We start from the raw sequence: 23912 nt of genomic DNA on the forward strand, positions 1-23912 counted from the left end.
AATTACAGTCTCCACGGCTGGATTCAGACGAACGTATATCGGTGGGTTTTCACACCTAGCCGATATACGTCGTCTCTCTCTGCAGGGGGGGAGCCTGGAAGAGCCAGGAGCAGTGCTCTGAGCTCCCGCCCCCTCTCCACTCCTCTGCACTATTTGCAATGAGGAGAGGCGGGACGGTGGCGGGGCTAATTCGTGAAACTTAGCCCCACCCCACCCCCTTTCATTGCAAATAGTGCAGAGGGGCGGAGAGGCAGCAGAGAGGGGTCGGGAGCTCAGTTCCTGCTCCTGGCTCTTCCATCCTCCCCCGCAGATGAGGACACCGTATATAGGCTCGGCGTAAAAACCCAGCCGATATACGGTCGCCTGAATCCACCCTAAGAGTTTTCTTAAATTAGGTCCAACAGATAGAAGCTGCGAGGAAAAAAAAGGGTTAATGTGAATACATCCATTTAAAAGAATGGATATCATATTAGTGCAAGGTTTGTGTGGGTCGTATCGCAGAAAACTCACACAATTTTCTTGTTCATTGGAATAAGCCCTAAGGAATATATATATATATATAATATACATAATATATACCCTAAGGGCTTCTTCACACAACCATGTTTGCACGGGTATTTGCACATGCAAAACATATAATTGCTCTGTCTCCCTTATTTGCATATTACCCAGAGAAGCATGCATGGCCTTATAAGTCTTCTCACTCACTCTCCTTCTAGGTGCTCTCCCTAAGGAGAAAAGATAGCGTTCCTGACCCACATCACAGGCCTTTTACTAGCTAAGCCAGAAACCTACTGCACACCGATAAGGGCAAACACCTCGAAACAGCTGTCTGTGTATGGTATTTTGGCTTTCAATTTCCAGACAAGACTTATATAAAGAGTCTAACATTGACTTGCAGGAATGCTGCCATCCAAAAGGTGGCGCTGCAGAGGTATTGTTCCATCTGCCTTATTTGCATATTACCCAGAGGAGCATGCATGGCCTTATAAGTCTCCTCACTCACCGCCTAGGTGCTCTCCCTAAGGAGAAAAGATAGTGTTCCTGTCAAAACATATAAAACACATTTATTTCAATGGGTTTGAGCTCATGAGTACGTTATATGTGCGCGATTTCACAGGTACGAAAAAATTGGATGTGCTCTATTTTCCTGCAGTAAAGGCCCTCATAGAAGTCTATGGGAGGTGCACAAAACGCATGGAAAAGAATACATCTGGACCTCATTAGGCTAATTATCCTTTTATTCCACGCATCATGCTGTATTCTTGTGCAGCTCCCTATAGGAATCTATGGGGGTGCACAAATGCGCACATATGTATGCGCAGGAATACGCAAAATACTGTGCATACCCGAGGAGGGCAGCACCTTGTAAGGCTAATTAGCCTTTTAAATCAGAGCAAAGGTGATTTCCCTGCCTGTGTGAATGAACAGCACCTGCGCAAACATGCTTAGCATTTGCGCAGGCGCAAAAAATTACCCCACTGCGCAAAAACGTAACACAGGAGCGAGAGTTACTGCCCTTAGGACAGCTTCACGTGATTGTATGCGCAAAAAAGCTCATACAGGTACATTGAACGAGCTTTGAAGAGGTGGATTTGCGTGTGTGTCTGCGCAGTTTTTAACGCATCCCCTTGTGTATTTGCACACCTCCCATAAACTGCTATGTGGGCATTTACGAAAAAGTACGTCCTACTTTTTTCCATTCGCTCGAAAGGACAAGCCCATCAATGGGTTCTATTCTATGTGTTTTATGTGCGCAAATATCCACGCGAACACGGTCAGGTGAAGAAGTCCTATAGGACTGGGAGAAACAGTGATAGAGCAAAGCAGCTGCTCTACTGTTACTCTGAGTCCATCAGCAGAACCCAGGCCAACACTCATGGCAGCCTGTATTCTGCCGTGCGGTAGAACTCACATGATGGCGATAATCCAGGAGTTCGGAGGACATAGAACGACTTTAGGTCAGAGCTACAGCCTGTCTGCAAGGAACCAAGTAGATCTGGGAGCCGATCCATGGAAGAAGGACGAATATCATCATCACAATGAGAACATTGCAAAAAAAAATGAAAAATGGTCATTATTTTTCCTTTAACATTTATTCCTTTTTTTTTTCCTAAAGAGACAATTTGTTCTGATAATATTTAGTATTTTTAGCCGTCATCCTGATTTTGCACAAATAATGAGCATGGGAAGCGTGCCAGTAAGAATATGTCCATATGTTATAATAGATGGCTACGGGAGAAGAGGGAAAAAAAGGTATTACTTGGTTGTTCATGCAAACGAGGTCAGGCAATTAAATGAAGCCATGGAGAAATAAAGCCTCGCTTGATGTTGTGACGGTAGAGGCCGTGAACCGATCCCGATAGGAGAATACATATACTAAAGGAGATGCATGAGCTATGGCAGCAGGTTCAATATAATTACCCTCAGTGTGAATGTCAGCACTGCGCTGATCACTGAATCACACCTTCTCCCTTTACCCGCTGCGGACACTCTGTGATGTTGTAAGTAACAAGATACCTGCTAAGCGATGATCGTATGTAGAAGACAGATGGTGCCGAGGTCTTACTCATTCTCACTCATTATAGGGCGCTTCTTAAAGGGAATGTCAGCTACAATTAATATCAGATCCTATTTGTATCACTATACCAATTTACAGCATACGTTCATCTACTGTGATGCTGGTATCCAATAGGTGGTGCTGGAGAGGTATTGTTTCAACTTCCTTATTTGCATATTACCCAGAGGAGCTTGCATGGCCTTATAAGTCTCCTCATTCACTTTTCAGGTGTCTTGTCACACCGCTTCTGGGTGCTCTCCTTGAGGAGATAGGATGCCATCCCTTGACCCACTCACCCACTAGGTGTCTCCCAACACACTTTTGGGGTGCTCTGCTTAAGGAGAGACGACACCCCTCTTGACTTTCTGGAGAACTAACATGGGTCAGCTCTTGTATATTAGGGTTTATGGCACAGCAATTTTTGGAATACAGGACTGTGTAAAAGTTTTAGGCAGGTGTGGAAAACATGTTGCAAATCAAGACTTGTGTTTCAGATATAGAAAGCAGCTGATTGGCTCCAAGATTATTCTGCAGCAGGACAACCCCAAATATCTAGCCAATGTCATTTAGGACCATCTTCAGGGTAAGGCCGGCTGCATACGATCGGGTCGGATTCCACATGCGGGTGCCCTCAGCGGAATCCGACCCTGTGCCCAGCCGCCATCTTTTTTCTGTACTGCGAATGGTATGGCCAGCATGTTGGTGCACACATGCGCAGTATAGATTTTGCAGGCAATGACGCGGATCACATGACCTTTCCGCAAGGATGATTGTGGAGGGGCCATGGGTCGGACGGCTTCCATTGACTTCAATGGAGGCTGTCTGCATGGAATCTGCCTGAAAATAGAGCATGCTGCGATTTTTCCTCCGCAAGCAGAAAATCGCAATTGATTTCCGCTCGTGTGCAGGAATAAAATTGCTTTTCCATAGCATGATATGGGTGATATTTGCAGCGGAATCCAGAGGCGGACGCCCACTCTGGATTCCGCATTGCAAATCTGCCCGTGTGCTGGCAGCCTAAAGAACAAGGAGTCCTGGAAGTGCTGATTTGGCCCCATAGAGCCCTGATCTCACATCATCATCCAGTCTGTCTGGGATTACATGAAGAGGCAGAAGGATTTGAGCAAGTATAAAGCTGGTTTCACACGATCATGTGATTTTTGAGCGTCAGCTATGCTTTTTTTCACAAAAATATCGCTGCCGCTTGTGATTTTCTCATGAGAAAGACAAGAGGACTTAAAATCGCATCGCATGAAAATCGCAAGTTCGTGCTTTGCAATGAAATAAAAAGGAGGCTCCATGGGAAAACATGGGAGAGGAAAAAAAAAAAATCGCAAATCGCAGAAAGATAGGGCATGCCACGATTTTTTCTTTTCGCCACATGAAAATATCGCAAATGTGAAGGAAACCATTGAAAAACATGGGTTTCCTATTTCTGCATTTTCACACACACTCACACCAGCAGAAAATCGCACAATTTTTTTTGCCCATGTGAAACCAGCCTAAATCCACAGAACATATGCGGCTAGTCCTCCAAGGTGGGACAACCTCTCTGCCAAGTTCCTTCAAAAACTGTGTGCAAGTGTACCTAGAAAAACGCTGCTTTAAAGGCAAAGGGTGGTCACACCATATATATATATAGGTGATATCTATATCTATATCTATCTATCTATCTATATATATAAAACTCGCATATACATATATGCGACTTACATTTCATTTTTATTCAGGCACTTTGCATTTTGTTCATTGACCAAAAAACTATTAGGGCGGCGGCACACGGGTGTAAGCTCATATACGTGTAAGATACTGTGACGTATATGCGCTATGCAGGGAGCGCGGCCACATGCTATCACCCCCATAGCGGCACTTTTTACTGTACTTTCTTGCGCTGCCGGGTTATTCACACTATTGCGGTCCCGGCTGCGACATATTTGTGTAGGCGGGCGAGCTGACTTAGTACGCAACTGCGCGCCAAAATAGAGCATGTCGTGTTTTTTTCCCCACCCTTAAAATACTCGCAGATAAAACACGGTGTGATGGAACTCATTTAAATCAATGAGTTGTATTCGCAGCGCATTCTGCGCATAGATTTTGCGTCCACAGATATGCACGCTAATGCGCCCGTGTGCGTCTGTCCCTAACACTTCTATTTTTGAAAGCGTTCTTACTTCACAGCATCTTCTGCCTAAAACTTTTATACAGTCCTGCAATGAGAACTGCTCTTTTATAGGTAGCGCAGCAAGGCGGCCCCTGGGGTAGTCGATCCCCTCCCCAAAAACAAAGTGTTTTTTAAAGGGACATTTTTTGAAATGCGAGTTTTGAAAGGGACAGAATGACTCGTGAGACCAATTGATTACCGGCTTTGCGATCTGTAAGCGCTTTAGATGAATGAGGATGAGAATAGGACTAGTAAGAGAAGCTGCTCTAGGCGCCAACTTACTAATAACCCCCTTGAGGGGCAGTCAAAATGCTGTATATTACTATGTCTAGAAACTAAACCAACAGCAATCTGCAAGGTCCCAGAATGGACTGGCTGTCAGGTATTCTAGTGCATAGATTGGCTTTTATGTCAGTTTGTGTGGGTTTAAAAAGGCAATCATGGATTCTGCGCTATAAGTTAGTTAGGCCGGAGTTATGTGGGAGGTATGGCGATGGCCACGCATACGTGACAGTCACTCCGTTTGTTTCAACGGGGCTGACAGACTTAGCTGAGCGCTTGTACTTGGTATCTCCAGCAGTCCCATTGATAATGAATGGAATGGCACTGAACATATGCGGCCATTGCCCTATTCAATCTGCGGGGGGTGCTGCAGTCAGCTTGCAGTGATGAGAAGAGGGGGCAAGACCCCATTTTTGGGATTGGTGGGGAGCCTTAGCAATACAATAGATAGGTGATAAAAGTTAATTCTGGTACAACCCCTTTAAGAGGGTATTGACATTTTGACTCTCCACTCATCTACTCTTGTTCTGCGTTGCATCAGGTGGCTGAGGTGGTCAGTGGTGGTTTATGGAGGCAGCTGAATGGGCTGTTCTACACTGTTTCTATGACGTTTATAGAAGTGAATAGGAGATAAGTATGTCAAACTACACCAATCAGCCATGTAGATAACCCTCATGCCTCCAAAATAGCTCTAAACCCTTGAGGTATGGATGCAACAAGACTTCTGAAGGTCTCCTGTGCTATCTGGTAACAAAACATTAGCAGCAGATTCTTTGCAGGGTTTTTTGAGACTTAACTATTAGAGATGAGCGAGCACCAAAATGCTCGGGTGCTCGTTACTCGAGTCGAACTTTCAGTGATGCTCGAGAGTTCGTTTCGAGTCAATGGGCGACTCGAGCATTTTTGTATTTCGCCGATGCTCGCTAAGGTTTTCATTTGTGAAAACCTGGGAAATTCAAGAAAGTGATGGGAACGACACAGCAACGGATAGGGCAGGCGAGGGGCTACATGTTGGGCTGCATCTCAAGTTCCCAGGTCCCACTATTAAGCCACAATAGCGGCAAGAGTGAGACCCCCCCCCCCGCACTGTCATCATAAAGATCGTTCTCCTCTGCCACAGCTGTAACAGCTGTGGCAGAGAAGAACGATGTTAGCCCATTGAATTCAATGGAGCCGGCAATACAGCTGGCTCCATTGAAAGCAATGGGCTGCGGGCGATCGCGGGTTGAATTGTCGGGAAGGGCTTAAATATATAAGCCCTTCCCTGCAATTCATCCAGAAATGTGTAAAAATTAAAAAAATATATACTCACCTTCTCCCGGCAGAACGATGTTAGCCCATTGAATTCAATGGAGCTGGCAATACAGCTGGCTCCATTGAAAGCAATGGGCTGCCGGCGATCGCGGGATGAATTGTCGGAAAGGGGTTAAATATATAAGCCCTTCGCTGCAATTCATCCAGAAATGTGTAACAATAAAAAATATATATATACTCACCTGGTCCCAGCAGACGGAGTTCAGCGCGGCCAGCGGCAGTCCTCCTGAACTGCTCTGAACAGCTGTGAGTAGTATTCAGCAGCCGGGGATTTAAAATCCCCGCCTGCTGAATGAGCTGCCTCTAATTGGTCACAGCCTGACCAATCAGAGGCAGATTCCACTCACACACCCATTCATGAATTTATGAATGGGTGAGTGACTGCTGCCTCTCATCTGATTGGTTCCGCTGAGCCAATCAGAGGCAGCAGTCACACACCCATTCCTTTCCATCTGCGATGTTTTCGCTGATGCGATGTTGAAACAGCAAAAAATTGTGTCATGCTCCATCGTTCTGCGATGTGCAATTTTTTTTTATCTCCGCAATCGCCCGTGTGAAACTAGCCTGAGAGCTCCTGCCCATTGCCTAATATTTGCTGTGAAATCTGTGGTGGGTATCCGCACCGCGGATCTGCAGCAATCAATGCCTATAGTATGCTATGGGAAATCAATTCTTTCTCTCCACTTGTGGAAACCAATTGGACGACTACCATTAAAGTCAATGGAAGACGTCCAACTCGCGGCCCATCCACAATGAACATTGCGAAGGGCACAGATTCCGCATCATCGGCTAGCGATGGCGTGGGGAAAAGAATGCAGTACAGAAAAGAAGCCGACAGAGCAGGTACGCATGGATGCCGCTGCTGCCAGAGCCAGATTCCGCATGCGGAATAGGCTCTGCAGTGTGCAGGGGCCCTTAGTATGACTCTCCAGCGGGTAGTATCATGGCACCTCTCGCAAGGGCTCACAGTCTTGGTTTAAAGCTAATGGATCCTCGGATCAGAACAGCTTCACACATAGTGTTCTCAATGCAAAGCAGGGGATATGTCAGAATTGAAGTGGTATTGCTGACAGTCTCCTGGGAATCTGTAAATATTTTCATAAAGTGCACCTACTGTTTACTAACTAGTACTCCCCCACCCCCCACACAGCCCAATTCCCGCTTCAGCCTCGTCCCCTCACTCTTCTGCACAGACTAGTTCGGTAGCTCCCTCCCTTAAGCGGTTGCTACCATCCAAGACTTCCACCCTGCCCCTGATTTCAACACAAAAAGGGATCCGTGGGCAATGAAATAATTGCCGAACCCTACTTGAAAGTTTATCAAAACCTGTACAGAGAAGGAAGATTCACTTCAATGAGAGCAGTGCCTGCAATACCATGCCAGGCCACTGCACAATGTATGGCACTTTCTGCTTCCTGTGGATAGATCATCAATTTTTAAGAGCTGGAAAACCCCCTTCAATCTTGAGTTAAGCTTGTAGACCTTTGAAGCTCATAGCATTGTAATGTCACCATTAGAGAAGCAAATCCAACCAAACTATCCACATATTATTATTAGTATTATTATTGCTATTGATACATTAAGACAAAGTCCTACACTGAACCAGTAAGTCTTAAAACACAATTTAAGCTGAAAAGTCAGATTATATCTAGACCTCATGCAGAAGAGGCTTTATGGACTCCCCTGTGGTTTCTTACCGGAGAGCAGCAGGCATGTATGCCAGTGCTGATGTGTGTGCGGTACTCCGTTGGGCACCGTATGTAGACCCAATGCTGGTCATGATTTTTTTCTGTCTGATTTGTCCAAAATATGACAGTAAAAAGCTCTCTCTGCTTCCATATGAAATTGGAGGCAGATGGAAGTAGAGTTCTCGTGTGTGGTACGGAGCCATAGTCCGTCCTTGTCTGTGAGGCCTAGATGTAGTGTCCTTCAGGAAAATGTAACTTCATTGCATTAGCAGGATAAGAGGAAATGAAAACGGTACTCACGGCAATCAGCTGGTAGGAGTTGTTCATCATGGCTATCAACATATTGAGTAACACAACCAAGGATATCACATTGTACGTTCCAAACATAGTGGCACCAACAAACTCTGTGAACTCATGACGTGCTTTCACATTGGTGACATACAAGTTCAAGAGACCAAACACGGACCAAAACAAGGATTGCAGGGTCTCAAAAAGGCTGTAATAGAGGAAAAGAAGATGGTTCATGATTACTGTGGTGTTTGGGAGGAACATTCACTGGACAATCGAGAATGGAGTTTTGGATGTACCATGAAATAAATATTGAAAACACTAATATATTCAATATGCATGTTGTTCTTTCAGTACAACCAGTATATTTTACTCTTTTTTAGTATATTTCTACTTAGTATATTTTATGCCCCCCCCCCCCCCACTGACCCACCCCCCCAAAAAAAAAAATTACAACAGTGGCAGCTTATCCATAATGCCATGATGCCACACCGATGTTCAGATCAAGGATACCTCTAAATAATGCAGTCACCATATAATAGTCAGATACCAGTTCTACACAGTGATTACAATGGAGCTGCCTCTAATGACCCCAGGTGACGTCTCCTCAGATTGGTGACTTCTGTTTTCCCTTTTTTAGTTTTTCATCTGGGTCTAGATGACCTTGAAGATTTATTTCAGCCACAAGTCCTCTCTTCACACTCTTACTATCTTACCACTACTCCAAAGAACCTCTCCGTATCCTACCCATAGTACTAATGTCCCCTCTATAGCCCCTTAATATTACTTATATCCCCTCTATGTGGCCCCACAAGATAAAGAAGTTTCCTCTATGTTTCTACCTTCTCCTGAATGTCCAGCAGCACAAGTTTCACTTACATTCTAGCTAGTACAGATACTGCTCTCTCAGTCAGTGCAGGCTGCTCCACTACACAAAAAGCAGGAAGGAGGGGGAAGAGCAGGCTGTACTGACTGAGAGCAGCATCTGGAACAGATAGAATGTAAGATAGTGCTGTTGGACATTCAGGGTAAAGCCCCATTTACACGCAACGATGATTGCTCAAAAGTCGTTCAAAAGATAGGGAGAATGACAGCTTTAGCGATCGTTTTGCATGAGCTGCTAATGGGCACTAATTACCTTCATTTGCATGTAAATGAACCTCTGAGAGCTGTATGCAGAGACCAGCAGGTGGTCTGTTCTCTGCATACAGCTCCTTTGTTCTGCCACAGGCTTTGTTCTGCTAGCTGAATACAATGCAATCAGCACTCCCGTGGAGAAGACAGCATGCAGTCCCTGCTATCAGCTCTCTGGCTGAACAATGAATTTTAGGCTCACCTAAAAATCTTCGTTCGGACAAAAAGTAAGCGATGGTAGCATTTATGCGCAACGATTATCGCTCAAAAGCAATTGTTTGAGCGAATTTTAAGCGATAATCATTGCGTGTAAATGAGCTTTAAGGGTGAGGCGAGTTAGCGGTGGGATGGGGTGGGGCCATTAGGCCCTGTGGCCCCATGTCCCATGGGCTCCATAGCAGTCACATGGTCTACCTACATTGGTGGCACATCACTGATTCATTGCTGTAAATGATTTTCCCTGCAGAAGACTTTCATATCATATGAATTAGATTTGCTTAAAGCTAAGGCTACATGACGACTTTGGCCACAGATCACGTGGCCAAAAATTGCTGCGCAGTCCTGTGTCATAGTGTAGGAATCTAATAGATGGCAATGACGATGGGTCATGGCTCGCAAACTGCCTTAACTGTGACCCAACCATTGCAAGAAATCCAAACTGGGTTTCTTGTCCCCATCGTCATGTCACGGCAACTCGCAAGCTGCATCCCAACCTCATTCACATGCATTAGGTTTCAGTGTACCATACTGCGATTCTCGGCTGTGCCACCTGCAGCCATAGCTTCCAATCTCATCCGCATGGCGGTTACTGGAACCCGCTGCAGATATTCCATATGCAAATTCCCATGGAAAATCTATGGTTATTGCAGTAGGTGAGCGTTTATCCTGTTATAGAAATATATAGCAGGAACTGAATGGGAACGAATGTTAATGAAAATAAATTTGCTTCAAATCCTGGTGGACTGAGGTGTACAAATTAATTATAATGCAGTTCTAAGTAAAGAAAGCAGGTCAGAATTACAGGAACATCGATCTGCCTAATATAGATTGCAAGTTCTAACAGGCACAACATTCGTTCCCAGCTTGTCTAAAGTGTCTTTCTTCTACCGGCTTTGAAGCAAGCTAGAGTATTCAGGGTTGGAGAGACGCAGGTAGCGCTCAGTTGCGCCTGGGTTCTGCCGCAGTGCCTTGGACGGAATTATAGGTGTGGGGTCAATATTCCTGACTTCATGTCATTTGACTTTTTGGAATAATATTTCTGGAGTCCATCCAAGGACGGCATATTCTGTAACATTAAGATTAGAGATGAGCGAGCGTACTCGGCCACGCCCCTTTTTCACCCGAGTACCGCGATTTTCGAGTACTTCCGTACTCGGGCGAAAAGATTCGGGGGGCGCCGTGGGTGAGTGAGGCGTTGCAGCGGGGAGTGGGGGGGAGAGGGAGAGAGAGAGGGCTCCCCCCTGTTCCCCGCTGCTACCCCCCGCGCCACCACGCCTCCCCCCGCCCCCTGGCGCCCCCCCGAATCTTTTCACCCGAGTACTGAAGTACTCGAAAATCGCAGCGCTCGATCGAGTAATTACTCGAAACGAGTACGTTCGCTCATCTCTAATTAAGATGTAAACACATTAAAGGCGTATTCTGGGCATCTAGTATTGGTGACCTCTCTTCAGGATAGGCCATCGATAGTTGATCAGCGGGAGTCCACCCCCCGAAGATCAGATAATCCTTCGGCCAATTGTCAATGCAGTAGGGCAGGACGTCCGCAATGGTGATCAAAGCTGGAAGGCTTAGCTCCCATTGAAATCAATGGGAGGGATGCCTTCTATTACACTTCCAGAAGGAGTGAGGAAATAAAAAACTAGGACCCTTGTCGGGAACTGTAGGTATATTAGGTCATAGGTGTTCTTGCCAACAGAGTACAGGATCCAAAGGTGATTTATTTTTCGAACTAAAACCAACAATGTAACACGTTTTGAGGTTTGCGTTATATTGCTGGTTTTAATTGCACTGATGTACTTTATTGGCACCTATGACTGACTATACTTATAGGCTGTGCCAGAGTCCTAGCTTTGTATTTCCTCCCACTTCTAAAAGAACGCTTACTTGGCCAATGGTTCTTCAGCGCACTAGTTTGGCAGCACCAGTCTTAATAATTCTGTCTTGTACTTCTCCCGCCACACAGCCTACTAGTGTGACCCAATCCTCTCTGGGGACACTCTGCCTGTTGTATCCTTTTTTCTTCCCCCTTCTATTACACCTCCAGCTCTGACCGTAATGGACAACATCACTATATTCGATTTCAATGGGAGCGAAGTCTTCTATTACACTTCTGGCTCTGGCCATTGACGAGGATATCCGGCCCCACTGAACAGACAGAGGGCAAGAGGATCAGCTGATCGGCAGGGATCCTGAGTGGCCCATTCCCGTAATCTACTATTGATTACCTATTCTGCTAATAGGTCATCCGTAGTAAATGCCTGGAATGCCGCTTTATCACATTTAAAGGAGTTTTTCGAGTTTTCAAAAGGGATGAGCTGTTTGAGGGGTTTGCTGTGCTCATGTGACTGCTGCCCCTCTTCACTGTTTACATTGTACCTTAAAGCTGTTTGTACTCATACTTTTCATAGTGGTCATTTTGAGTAGTGCAGGCTTGACCCTTTGAAGTGAATGGGACTAAGCTGAAATAGTCAAAATGGCTATCATGAAAATTTCAGTGTTTTGAGTACAAATAGTGTCCTGGAGTGATGTGAACATTGAAGATATTGAAGCACTGGCATGAGTGTTACAGCCCCTTAGAACAAATAAATCAACAAGGGTACTGGGAGTAGGACCCGCACCAATCAGATATTGATGGCAATTATAAAAACCAGGAAAACCCCTTTGTGCTGCTGAAAGGGTGGCATTACATGTTAGTTTTTAGTACATCCCTTTCATCATGCCTTAAAAGGGTTTTCTGAAAAGAAAGCTCTCGCAGTATAATTAAAGGTTCTACAATTTTCTGGTAAACTTTCTGCTTCAGTTCCTCACTATTACCAAGAGTTCTGTTTGCAGTCAGGGAATAAAAAAGATGACTCAGAGACTGAAGATCCCATAGATGCCTTGTCCCGGAATCAGGGCCCTTTAACACTGAACGATTACATTCTTGCTGGATCACGGCAATGATTGCTTCTGCGTAAGAGCATAGAGCCATTATTGTTGGGACAGTCATCCCATATGAAAGGACCCTTACCTAAGATGTGGCTACAATTTTATGCAGAATAGGCAATGCTCTGTACAGGCTATGTTCACAATAGTGTGTTTTCGACTGATCCAGTTTTACTAAAAATGGAAATCAGCAAAACAGAGGTGAAATAGAAAACATTCTTCCAGTTTTTGGGGGGTGGATTTATAAAATGGATCCATGGAAAGAACAGAATGCTTTCCCTTTCTCACTCTTGAAAACAGATCCATTTTTGTGTGCAGCCTGGAAGAGATCACCCAACCCATACAATAGGGATTGTTGCCCTTCTCTACCACAGGAGGCTTTTGCACTCCCTGTAACCCCTTCAGTGGCCGGTTTTTCATTACCATGTCATGCCTCACAGGGCAGTTTTTTTTTTTTAAATGAGTCAACAATGCATTAAAAACCCGGAAGATTTCAGCTGAAAGCTCAGTACTCTGCACCAGGGGCGTAACTATAGGGGATGCAGGGGATGCGGTTGCACCCGGGCCCAGGAGCCTTAGGGGGCCCATCAGCCCTCTCTTCTCCATATAGGAAGCCTAATACTATGCATAAAGCATTATACTTTGGGGCCCGGTTCAGATTTTGTATCGGGGCCCAGAAGCTTCAAGTTACGCCTCTGCTCTGCACATTTCAGCACAAGAGCTGTCCACAGAAGTCTTCCAGGGTTTAACTGCATGGTCAGTGCAGCAAGCCCCAGAGATTTTTCGGGCGTGCCACTAAAGGGGTTAAAAGTGCTTTTAGATGGAATGATTATCATTCAAAAAATCGTTCAAATGAGCAAAATTGAATGATAATCGTTCGGACTAAACGGCGTGCCAACGACTAAACAACAGACAAAAATTGTTCACTTTTTGTTCATTTTATGCAGGGATAAAAGCCATCGTTGGCTCATTCACTTTACACAGCAATCGTTTAGTCCTTCTCATTCACGTATACAGTGAATGTGAAAGAATGAAAGATTCTGAGCGATCCTGATTTGAACGACTCAACAATGTATCTGCCTGTCTAAGCAGGCTGCATGAGCTAACCCTGATATTGCTCATTCGTTCACATGATAATCAGCTCGTCCAGAAGGACCCTAAGACGTAGTGATGGAAACAGCAGATTTGAAGCTAGGACCTCAGCACTGCAAGGCAACAGTGCTAACACCTGAGCCACCATGCTTCTCTTCCTTTTCCTTCTTCCTGTTTCACCTTCTTTTTTCTCCTGCTCCAGAAAAGGGGAAGGATAAGAAGAAGATCATCTTTTCCTCCTCCTCTGGAGAAGGAAGAAGCATGAGGAGGAAGAAGGAAAAAAAGCTTGGTGGCTCAGTGGTTAGCACCGTTGTCTTACAGTGCTGGGGTCCTAGGTTCCAGTTGGATCAAGGGCAACATCTGCATAGAGTTTGTATGTTCTTCTTGTGTTTCTTGCTCTTCTCTACCTCCTCCAGAAAAGGAAGAAGGAAGTACAGGTATGGTGGCTGGTTCTTAGCACTGTTGCCTTGCAGTGCTGGAGTTTTAGCTTTAAATCTGTATGGAGTTTTTTCAAAGTCCATGTAGATATTGGGGCAGATTTATGAAACGGCCTAAAAGAAAACTTGATTGGTTGTTAGGGGTGACTAAGACAGTTTTTTTTTAGACAGTTTTAAAAAGTTTCACCTTTGTCCTCGGTCAGATTTGAACACTTTTGTTCCAACGTGAAAACATAATAGCGCCGGAAAATACAGAAAGGGATTGATATTGGTGGTCTTCAGTTTCTATAGCTTTCTATACGCTACAAAACTAAATTGTTTTTTTTCTGTCTTTGTGTTCAGATGACCGAACAGCAAAATGGAAATGAAAACACCAGTGTGAAAGGGTCCTTAAGAAAACTCATCATTAGCAGCTGCGCAAATCTCTCCAGCACTTTGCTACAATGTATAATCCTGCAGTCCAGACGGCTCAGCTCACAGAATGTTCCCCAGCTCAGGTGCAACATTGTATCCACTTCTTGGCTCAGAGTAAGGCCTCATGTCCACTAGAAAAATACAATCCGCGCAGAATCTGCCACGGATTTCCGCGGCAGATTCCGCTCTGATTTGCTTTAAATGGTATTTTTTTTGCATGCAGATATCCGCACACATTGCTATCAATGTGATAGCAATGTGGCCGATCCGCGCGGAATCCGCGGCAAAATGGAGCATGCCGTGTTTTTTCTCCCGCACGTGAAAAACGCAATTCTTTTAAAATGCCATCCGCCGGTGCAAAAATCAAGTTAATGGACCGCGGATGGCCAATGATTCCCTATGGGCAAAATCCGCTGCGGATTCCACAATTCCATTTAGCTAGTGGACATGAGGCCTAAGGCCTCATGTCCACTTGCAAATTTAGATTTCAAATCCGCAGCGTTTTTCCTGCACGCGGATCCGCGCCCCATAGGGATGCATTAGACACCCACAGGTAGTTAAATACCTGCGGATGTCATTTTTCGCTGCAGGCGCGGGTCCCGCATGCAGGAAAAAATCCGGACATGCTCCATTTAGGTGCGTGTCTCCCGCACGGACAGCTCCCGCAGGCTGCTATTGAAGCCTATGGAAGCCGTCCGGATCCGCAGGAGACCCGCGCCTAAATTGAACTCACCTGCTCCGGGCGATGCGTGTCTCCCTTCCTTCGCGGCTGGGGGAACTTCTTTCTTTGGCCCGGCGGATGTGCCCGGGGTGCCGAGCACATCCGTCGGGCCCAAGAAAGAAGATCCAGCCGCGAATAAGGGAAGACGCGCATGGACCGCAGCAGGTGAGTTTATTCTGATTTTCAGCGCTCATGTCCGCGGGGCAGGAGGGACCCACTGCGGATTCTCCATGAAGAATCCATAGCGGGCCTGATTTTCCCCGTGGACATGAGGCCTAAGACAAGGTACGTACAGTACAAGTTTGCTGCCACGCCGATGGTTCGTTCACATCAGCGTTGGAGGTTGCGTTTGGCCTGATCACTAGTTTCCGCTAGAAAGGCTACCTACACATTGGCGAGTGCAACGTACATTTTCTAGGCAATGTGAGGCGTTTTCAGGCTAAAATGTGAAGTAGCCTTCCTCCGGTGCTGATTTCAGACACGTTAGAGGATCATCGAGTGTTTCCCATTGGAAACCTCGCATCTGAGTCGCGTGTACATTGCACGCCGTATAATGTGTTGTACTGTCTGATTGAAAAAATGCGGGACTGCTCAATGGGAATCCAACAGACCTCATTTATAGTCAAATGGCCACCATGCGGCGCTGTTTGGTTCCGGCATAAGACAAAGCTGTTCGGCCAGGGGGTGCTTTTTTCCTGCTCCCTGTACAGAGTAGGAAAACAGAATCCCCTAACGCTGATGTGAACAAGCCCTGAGTTGTGTGATGCAGTGCAATTCAATGGCAAGTAGCCCTTGTGCACCATAATTGGTAAGACAATGCTAGTTAGGTGTTTTTCATTTTGTTTAATGGAAACCTACATAGTATGTGCAATTACCTTTGCTTAATAAAACATTAAAATCATATTAACTTTTATTGCACCAACACCTACACAGCTACAACACAGCTTCAGCGGCCAAGCATTACCCGGGGCTGCTTTTTTTTACTGACCCGATATGTAATGTCAATTATTTACCATATATTGAGAGTAAGGGCTTATTCAGGCGTATATCGGCTGGGATTTCACTCCCGGACGATATACAATGTCCCTCTATGCAAGGGGAAGAGCTGGGCCTGGCCAGGAGCTAGTGCACTGAGCTCCCGCCCCCTCTCCACTACTTGGAATGAGAAGGGTGGGACGGAGGCAGAGCTAAGTTCCGCCCTCCCCGCCCCCTCCCATTGCAAATAGTGGCGAGGGGTGGAGAGGGGGTGGGAGCTCAGTGCACTAGCGCCCGACCAGGCCCGCCTTCTTCCGTTGGAGAGAGGGACAGCGGATATCGGCTGGGCGTGAAAACCCAGCAGATATATGCCTGTCTGAATAAGCCCTAAGGGTGGTTGCACATCTTCACTGGAACCTCCGGTTGGAAGTTCTGTTGCAAATCCGGCACAAAACACCAGAAGAAAAAGCACTTTTTCTTCCAGCAAAAGCCAGGCGGCTGAGCAGAAAGCCAACAGACCCCATTATAGAGATCACATGCTGATGTAGGTGGCATCATAGCTTACGTGGGGCAGCAGAAAGTGGAGAGCACGGGGAACCAGGTACCACCAGAAAGGCAGTGACAAAGTTTATGAGTCTATGATGTTTTTCCATTCCTTTGAGCTGGTTTGAAATATGTTTTCTCCCTGCATAACCCGCTTGACTATGGTCTGTCTTACGAAGAGAATGTAGCTGACAGTGGTGGCATTGAGTGCATCACTCCGCTGTTTATTAGAGAGGGGACAGCCAACATCTCTCCTCCAGTCAACTCAACAAAGACCCTCACGTGATCTGCGCCAATGACGTTTGTCAGGTGGCCAAAGCCCAACCATAAATGGCGGAGTGATACACTCAATGCCGCTGCTATTGGCTGCATTTTCTTCTTGAGACAGACTATAGCGGAATCAACTGAAATCTCACCCTGTGCACACGTAAGCCAAGTTATAGATAGGTGGAAGGTCTATGATCAAGGCCTTGTTCACATCTGCGTTGGAGGCTCGGTTCGGTGCCTGCGTCACGGATCTACTTGAAACAGAAAAAAATACAGTGCGGCATGCAATCCATGATGGAAGCCCAACAGACTCCATAATAGTCAACACAGTCCGTTAGGCCCTGTTCACGTCCAGCATATAAGGGATGAGGCACTGTCGTCACGTTCATTGTTCTATTCCTATAATGAAGCGGGAACGGTGATGTGAACAAGGTCTGAGAAGCTTAATACCTAACTTTATGAAACCTGAGGATGTATGATGTATAGCCAATGAATGCGGAGAAGTGTTGTGATTTATATCCTACTTGCAGGCTGCCATAAAGCAGCTGTCTTGGATGCGTTACTGCTGAGTAGCAAGTAACTTAGTAAAACTGTAGGCTCAGCATCCTCCTGCTTGTCACGGGTGAGTGGCCTGCCATCTTCTCTTAGTTGACTCTGGAGCGGTTGATATTTTGTGTCGTGTGTCTGCTCACTTTGTTAGGAACTGTTTGTGATGGTGCAGATTTGGAAACAGAGTTCACTTGTCAGCACGGACGTCTTCTCCTTGGAAACTGCAAGCTAAAGTGACAAAGGTCTGCAGAGACATCCTGCGTCATGTTATTTCATAGCCATTTAGAGGAGAGAACATCATTTGGCAGGATTCTGCCTATGCCTGTAGCAGCTGAATAAGTGCCGCTTAACCCCTCGTCTATTCATAGAGTGAAGGCTTGTTTGTGTTAACGATCATTTCTCAAGTGAGGGATCTATACAAATGAGGCAGCCAAGTCAAAACGTCAGGAACACTCAGAGAAGGAGAATTCCCAAAAGTTATAGAATTTAAGGGGAAATGCTCATTATTTGTGATTGGAAGTTCTGTGCACGTCAATACGGATATACCTTACAGGTAGATACAAGCAGCTCCTTACATACAAGGATAGCATACCCACAATCACCGAGACCTCGTTAAACTAATTAGCCTTTTAAATCAGGATGGGCTATTACAACTCATTCAGAGGTTTCCACTAAGCTATCCAAGACTCCTGAATTGCAAACTACTAGAGATGAGCGAGCACCAAAATGCTCGAGTGCTCATTACTCGAGTCGAACTTTCAGTGATGCTCGAGAGTTCGTTTCGAGTAACGAACCCCATTGAAGTCAATGGGCGACTCGAGCATTTTTGTATATGACTGGTGCTCCACTAAGGTTTTCATTTGTGAAAATCTTAGCAAATCACCAAAGTCATGTAAAAAACACAGAAATGGATAGGGCAGGCGAGGAGCAACATGCAGGGCTGCATTTCGGGCTCCGAGGTCTCACTATTAAGCCACAATAGTGGCAAGAGTGAGACCCCCCCCCCCACTGTCAGCATAACGATCGTTCTCCTCTGCCATAGCTGTAACAGCTGTGGGAGAAAAGAACGATGTTAGCCCATTGAATTCAATGGAGGCGGCAATACAGCCGGCTCCATTGAAAGCAATGGGCTGCCAGTGAGCGCGGGATGAATTTTCAGGAAGGGCTTAAAAATATAAGCCCTTGCCTGAAAAAGAAAGATTTTAGTGTAAAAAAGAATAAAAATGCAGGCATTCTCTTCAATGGAGCCGCTGCTGCTGCCGGCGACTCCATTGAAGACAATGGTCCGCTGGCACACCTGAATTCTTTTCCAGGGAAGGGCTTTACATATAAGCCATTCCCTGGAAATGAATTAAAAGTGATTTAAAAAACAAAAAAAATAGATACTCACCTCCCTTCAGCTGCTGGGGCACAGCGTCTTCTCCTGCTGTCCCCTGCACTGTGGTGCTGAACTTTCAGCTGTCATTCAGCTGAGAGCTGCACTGAGCCAATCAGAGGCAACACTCACTCACCCATTCATGAATGGGTGTGAGTGAGATCTGCCTCTGATTGGTCAGGCTGTGACAAATCAGAGGCAGCTCATTCAGCAGGCGGCTGCTGAATACTACTCACAGCTGTTCTGAGCAGTTCAGGAGAACTGCCAGCTGGCCGCAGCTGTATTGCCGGCTCCATTGAATTCAATGGGCTAACATCGTTCTGCCGGGACAAGGTGAGTATATTTTTTTTTAACTTTTTACACATTTTAGGATGATTTTCAGGTAAGGGCTTATATTTTTAAGCCCTTCCCGAAAATTCATCCCGCGCTAGCCGGCAGCCCATTGCTTTCAATGGAGCCGGCTGTATTGCCGGCTCCATTGAATTCAATGGTCAGTGCTCGTTTAATCGAGACGAGCACCGCATGGTACTCGTCTCGAGTAACGAGCATCTCGAGCACCCTAATACTCGAACGAGCATCAAGCTCGGACGAGTATGCTCGCTCACCTCTACAAACTACATTTTTTTAGGGCTATTTGATAATATATTAAAAGTACACCGCTCAAAAAAGGAAGAGAACACTTCAGATTCATAGTATAACCCCAATTCAATGCCAGTCCAGTTTGAAATCATAAGCAACTGTGAATCAATGTCACCTACTTTGGTGCAAATGAAAGTGACTACAGGAGCGCCGGAGAGTCAGCAGCAACACAACCCCCAAAAAGGGAATGGTGACAGGTGGTGGCCATAGAATTACTCTCTCCTTATCCTTCCTGACCGATTCTTCTCTAGTTTTGTATTTTACGTGACTCTACTTTGAGGCAACCGGAGACTGTTGCAATATGCACGACCTCAGAGGGGCAATAGAAGGTTGTTGCTCGGCCAGTATATATTTTTTACAGCTCATATTAATGGGTTTGTGAAAGATAATTGCCACCTGTGAACCGCCCAGACAGCAACGCGACAAGCATTTAACTCACTTGCTCTATAGTCCTGGTCCGATGGCGGCGAGGGCTGCCGCTGCTGTACTCATAGTGTGATCCCTAACCTCTCCCCCCGTTGTCTGCATTCCTGCACGTAGACCCCAGACTGTACGCAATGCAAACTCTGGGCGGAGAGGTAGAGAGCAACCTCTTGATCACAGCATTGGCGCCACCGAACCAAAACTACAGAGGAAGTGAGTTAAATGCTTGTCAGGTTGCTGCCTGGCTGGGGGTCAGTATTACTACTTGGGCCCTTAAGGTGGTCACTATTACTACAGTATTGAGGCAACTAAGGGGAAGATTGACTACCGGGGGAACGAATACTCTGACATTTCAGACAAGTCTCAATGGTTTAAATATCTGTTAGGTTTCTTGTAAATTGTCACCTTCAATGCCTGTTAAAGAAGTGTTTTTTTCCCGTGGGCATTTCACTACTTGTAGCATGAGGCATCACCTGCAGCCCAATCAGGTTGCACAGGTAGCTCTGCTCCACTAGGATGGCAAATCCATACATGCAGTCGCAAGAAGATTGGCATTATGTCATGGCGCTAACAGCGCTGTGACCTTCAGGTTCACTGGAAGGGCCGGGGTGACAGGCAGCGCATGTGCTCTGTCAGTTAGCACTGGACACATCTCTCCTGGTGACACTGCTGATAGGCTGCCTGGGTTGGTTGTCTTTCAGCCCAGTCAACCCAGCATCAGGACTGGTATCTACTCCTTTGCCTGAGGAGGAAGAGGAGGAGTGCTGCAGTATCAACAGATTGTACTATTAAAGAGTAGAACTCCTTCTGCAAAAACAATTCCTCCTGCAGCGCTATTGGCGAAATAAGAAAAATGTCAGGAGTCTTTGAATGCGGCAATAAAGAAAAAATAATTTAAAAAAAAGTGGGTGAAAAAGTTGAAAAAAAAGCTACATAAATTTGGTATCAATGTAATTGCCTGACCCGCAGAAACAACCGACCATATTATTTATACCGCACAGGGAGCCTCGTAAAAACATGTTGGAATTGCAGATCTTGTTTATCTTCCCTCTAGTAAAAATTGAAGAAAAATTGATCCAAAATGCTATTTTTTTTTCAAAAATTGGATAAATAAAGACTAGAGTTCATCCAGCAGAAAACAAGCCCTTATAAAGCTCCGTCGATGAAAAACTAACAATCTTAGGATGCATTCACACGACCGTATATTGGCTGGGTTTTCACGCCCGGCCAATATACGGCGTCTCTCTCTGCAGGGGGAGGAGGCTGGAAGAGCCGGGAGCAGTGCACTGAGCTCCCGCCCCTCTCCTCCTCCTCCTCTCCGCCCCCCTGCACTATTTTCAATGAGGAAAGGCGGGGTGGAGCTAATTCCCGGAACTTAGCCCCACCCCTGTTCCGCCTCCTCTCATTGCAAATAGTGCAGAGGGGCGGAGAGGAGGCAGAGAGTGGGCGGGAGCTCAGAGCACTGCTCCTGACACTTCCAGCCTCCTCCCCCTGCAGAGAGAGAAGCCGTATATAGGCTGGGTCTGAAAACCAAGCCGATATACGATCGTCTGAATAAGCCCTTATGGCTACTAGAAGGTAACAACACAAAAAAGTGCTTTTAGCATTCAAAAAAAAGAAAAACATAAAAAAACTGTATAAACTTGGTGTCGCTGGAATCGGTTATTTATTTTGCACACTGAACTCCGTAAAAATAAAATTAAAAAAAACAATGGCGGAATTTTTTTTCCAAATCCCCATAAAAAAATTCATAAAAGTTATACAATACATTATATGAACCCAAAAATGGAGCCATTACAAATACAACTTGTCCCGCAAAAACAAGCCCTCATCTGGCTATGCTGAAGGAAAAACTAAAAAGTTATACCCCTTGGAATGCGGCGATGAAAAAAGTTGAAAAATGAGTTGGTCATTAAGGCGCAAACAGGCTTCGGTACTAAGGGGTTAAGTGCAGCTCTTCTGGACTGCGGTAAGAAAGTTCTACCACTTATTTCTAGAGGCGCCGACTTATTTCTAGTTGCAGTGCGCGTCTCTGTGGTGGTTTCTACACGCAGCCTTTTAGTTTAGCGCTTCGATTACTGCTTTTGCCAGCTGAATGTTTACATATGTTTTTTTTTCCCTGAAAGTATTGTACTAAGTCGTCGCCCCCCCCCAATATAAGGCCTCGTTCACATGAGCATTTTAACGCCGCTATTCAGCCGCGATAAAACATCAGCCGAAAATCGTGACCATGTGAAGCACTGGATTCCAATGTATACGTTCACATAGGCCATTTTGGTGTACGTGAAAAAATGGCACCATCAAAGCGTAAATAATCAGCGACCATTTTTGGTCACCGATTTTTCACACTGTATCAAAAGATAGGTCTTGACTAGAGATGAGCGAGCACGCTCGGATAAGGCAGTTACTCGAGCGAGCATCGCTCTTCTCGAGTAACTGCATTCTCGTCCGAGCAGGTGCAGGGGGGGGGGGAGTGGGGAGGAGGGGAGAGATCTCTCTCTCGCCCCCGGTACCCCCCGCTGCCCCCTGCTCACCACTGCCGCACCCCCGAGCCTGCTCGGACGAGAATGCAGTTACTCAAGAAGAGCGATGCTTGCTTGAGTAACTGCCTTATCCGAGCAGGCTCGCTCATCTCTAGTCAAGACCTAACTTTTGATGAAAAATGCTGGAAGCTCCCATTGGGGGAGGGAGTTTACTTGCATCTGGTGCTTGGAAAAGAAGATAGCTGGCTCTATTTAACCATTAGAAGTTATTCTGAGGAATTCCATACTGCAGCGTATTTTTCACGGGATACGTCCCTTGTGAATGGATGAGAAAATGCTAATGGGAGGGGGCGAGACAAGGTGGAGGGGTGCTTTGCTTTGCCCTGTTCCGCCCATCCCATTGCAAACAGTGGTGAGGGGCAGAGAGGGGGTGGAAATTCAGTGCACTAGCTCCCGTCCCGCCTCCTCCCCTTGAAAAGAGGGGCAACGTATATCGGCCAGGCATGAAAACCCAACCGATGTACGCCAGTCTGAATAAGCCCTAAGGATGCATCGCCCATGTGATTTTTTTTTCTATCCATTACGTCATTTAATTAATTTAATATTAATACATATTTATTGAATGTTGAGTTTTAATTGCATTATCTTGCCCCTCTTGTTGTGATGGAGCTCCATATAGCACCTGCATTTGCTCTCTTTGTGATTTTCAAGCGTCCCCATCATTTTTTTGAGCAGGTGCTCGGCTTTAAAGAGACGGTAACTGCAGAAATGATGCTAGCAGTAAAGCGTCCATCGGTTCAGAGTGTTTAAAATATAGCGGCGTGTTTATCACACATGTTTATTTACAGCTGTGGGATAGAATGTAGCTGATATCCATTCTCTGTGATCAGAGGCTATAACTGCGCTGATGATACTTGTAGAGCGCAGTAAATTTACTTTACACCATCGAGGGCCGGAGTGATGACATCCATATAGACTTCTGCACACTATCTCAGTTTCTACCTGTAAAGTCCAAGCTCTTCAAGGTGCCTGTGTACATGGGCATTCATCTTCACTTGTCCTCAGTATTAGGGCTGCTTCACATGGCTGTATATGTACACTAGCTACACTAGATTAAAAAAACAGCAATACTCACCCTGCCGCAGGGGCGTAACTATAGGGGGTGCAGGGGATGCGGTCGCACCCGGGCCCAGGACCCTTAGGGGGCCATAAAGCCCATCTTCTCCATATAGGGAGCCTAGTAGTATGAATAAAGCATTATAGTTGGGGGGCCCTGTTACAGATTTTGCATTGGGGCCTGAATCTTCAAGTTACGCCTCTGCCTAGCACACAGTCCCTCACGCTGGTCTCCAGCTGCGCAGGCTGCTTTGTCCTCCGCGCTGACAGCACTTTCTTCCTGGTAACTAACGGGGCTCGATCATTC

At 45.9% G+C, this 23912-nt stretch overlaps 1 protein-coding gene across 1 annotated transcript in view; it reads right to left on the reverse strand.

Annotated features, from left to right (window-relative positions):
• TRPC5 (transient receptor potential cation channel subfamily C member 5) overlaps positions 1-23912 on the reverse strand; it is a 207797-nt gene that overhangs the window by 21644 nt on the left and 162241 nt on the right. Inside the window, exon 6 of the mRNA XM_066579874.1 lies at positions 8306-8501. Within this exon, the coding sequence (XP_066435971.1) occupies positions 8306-8501 (196 nt within the window). The remainder of the gene's footprint in view (positions 1-8305; positions 8502-23912) is intronic.

The sequence above is a fragment of the Eleutherodactylus coqui genome, chromosome 10, assembly GCF_035609145.1.
Source record: "Eleutherodactylus coqui strain aEleCoq1 chromosome 10, aEleCoq1.hap1, whole genome shotgun sequence".
NCBI lineage: Eukaryota > Metazoa > Chordata > Amphibia > Anura > Eleutherodactylidae > Eleutherodactylus > Eleutherodactylus coqui.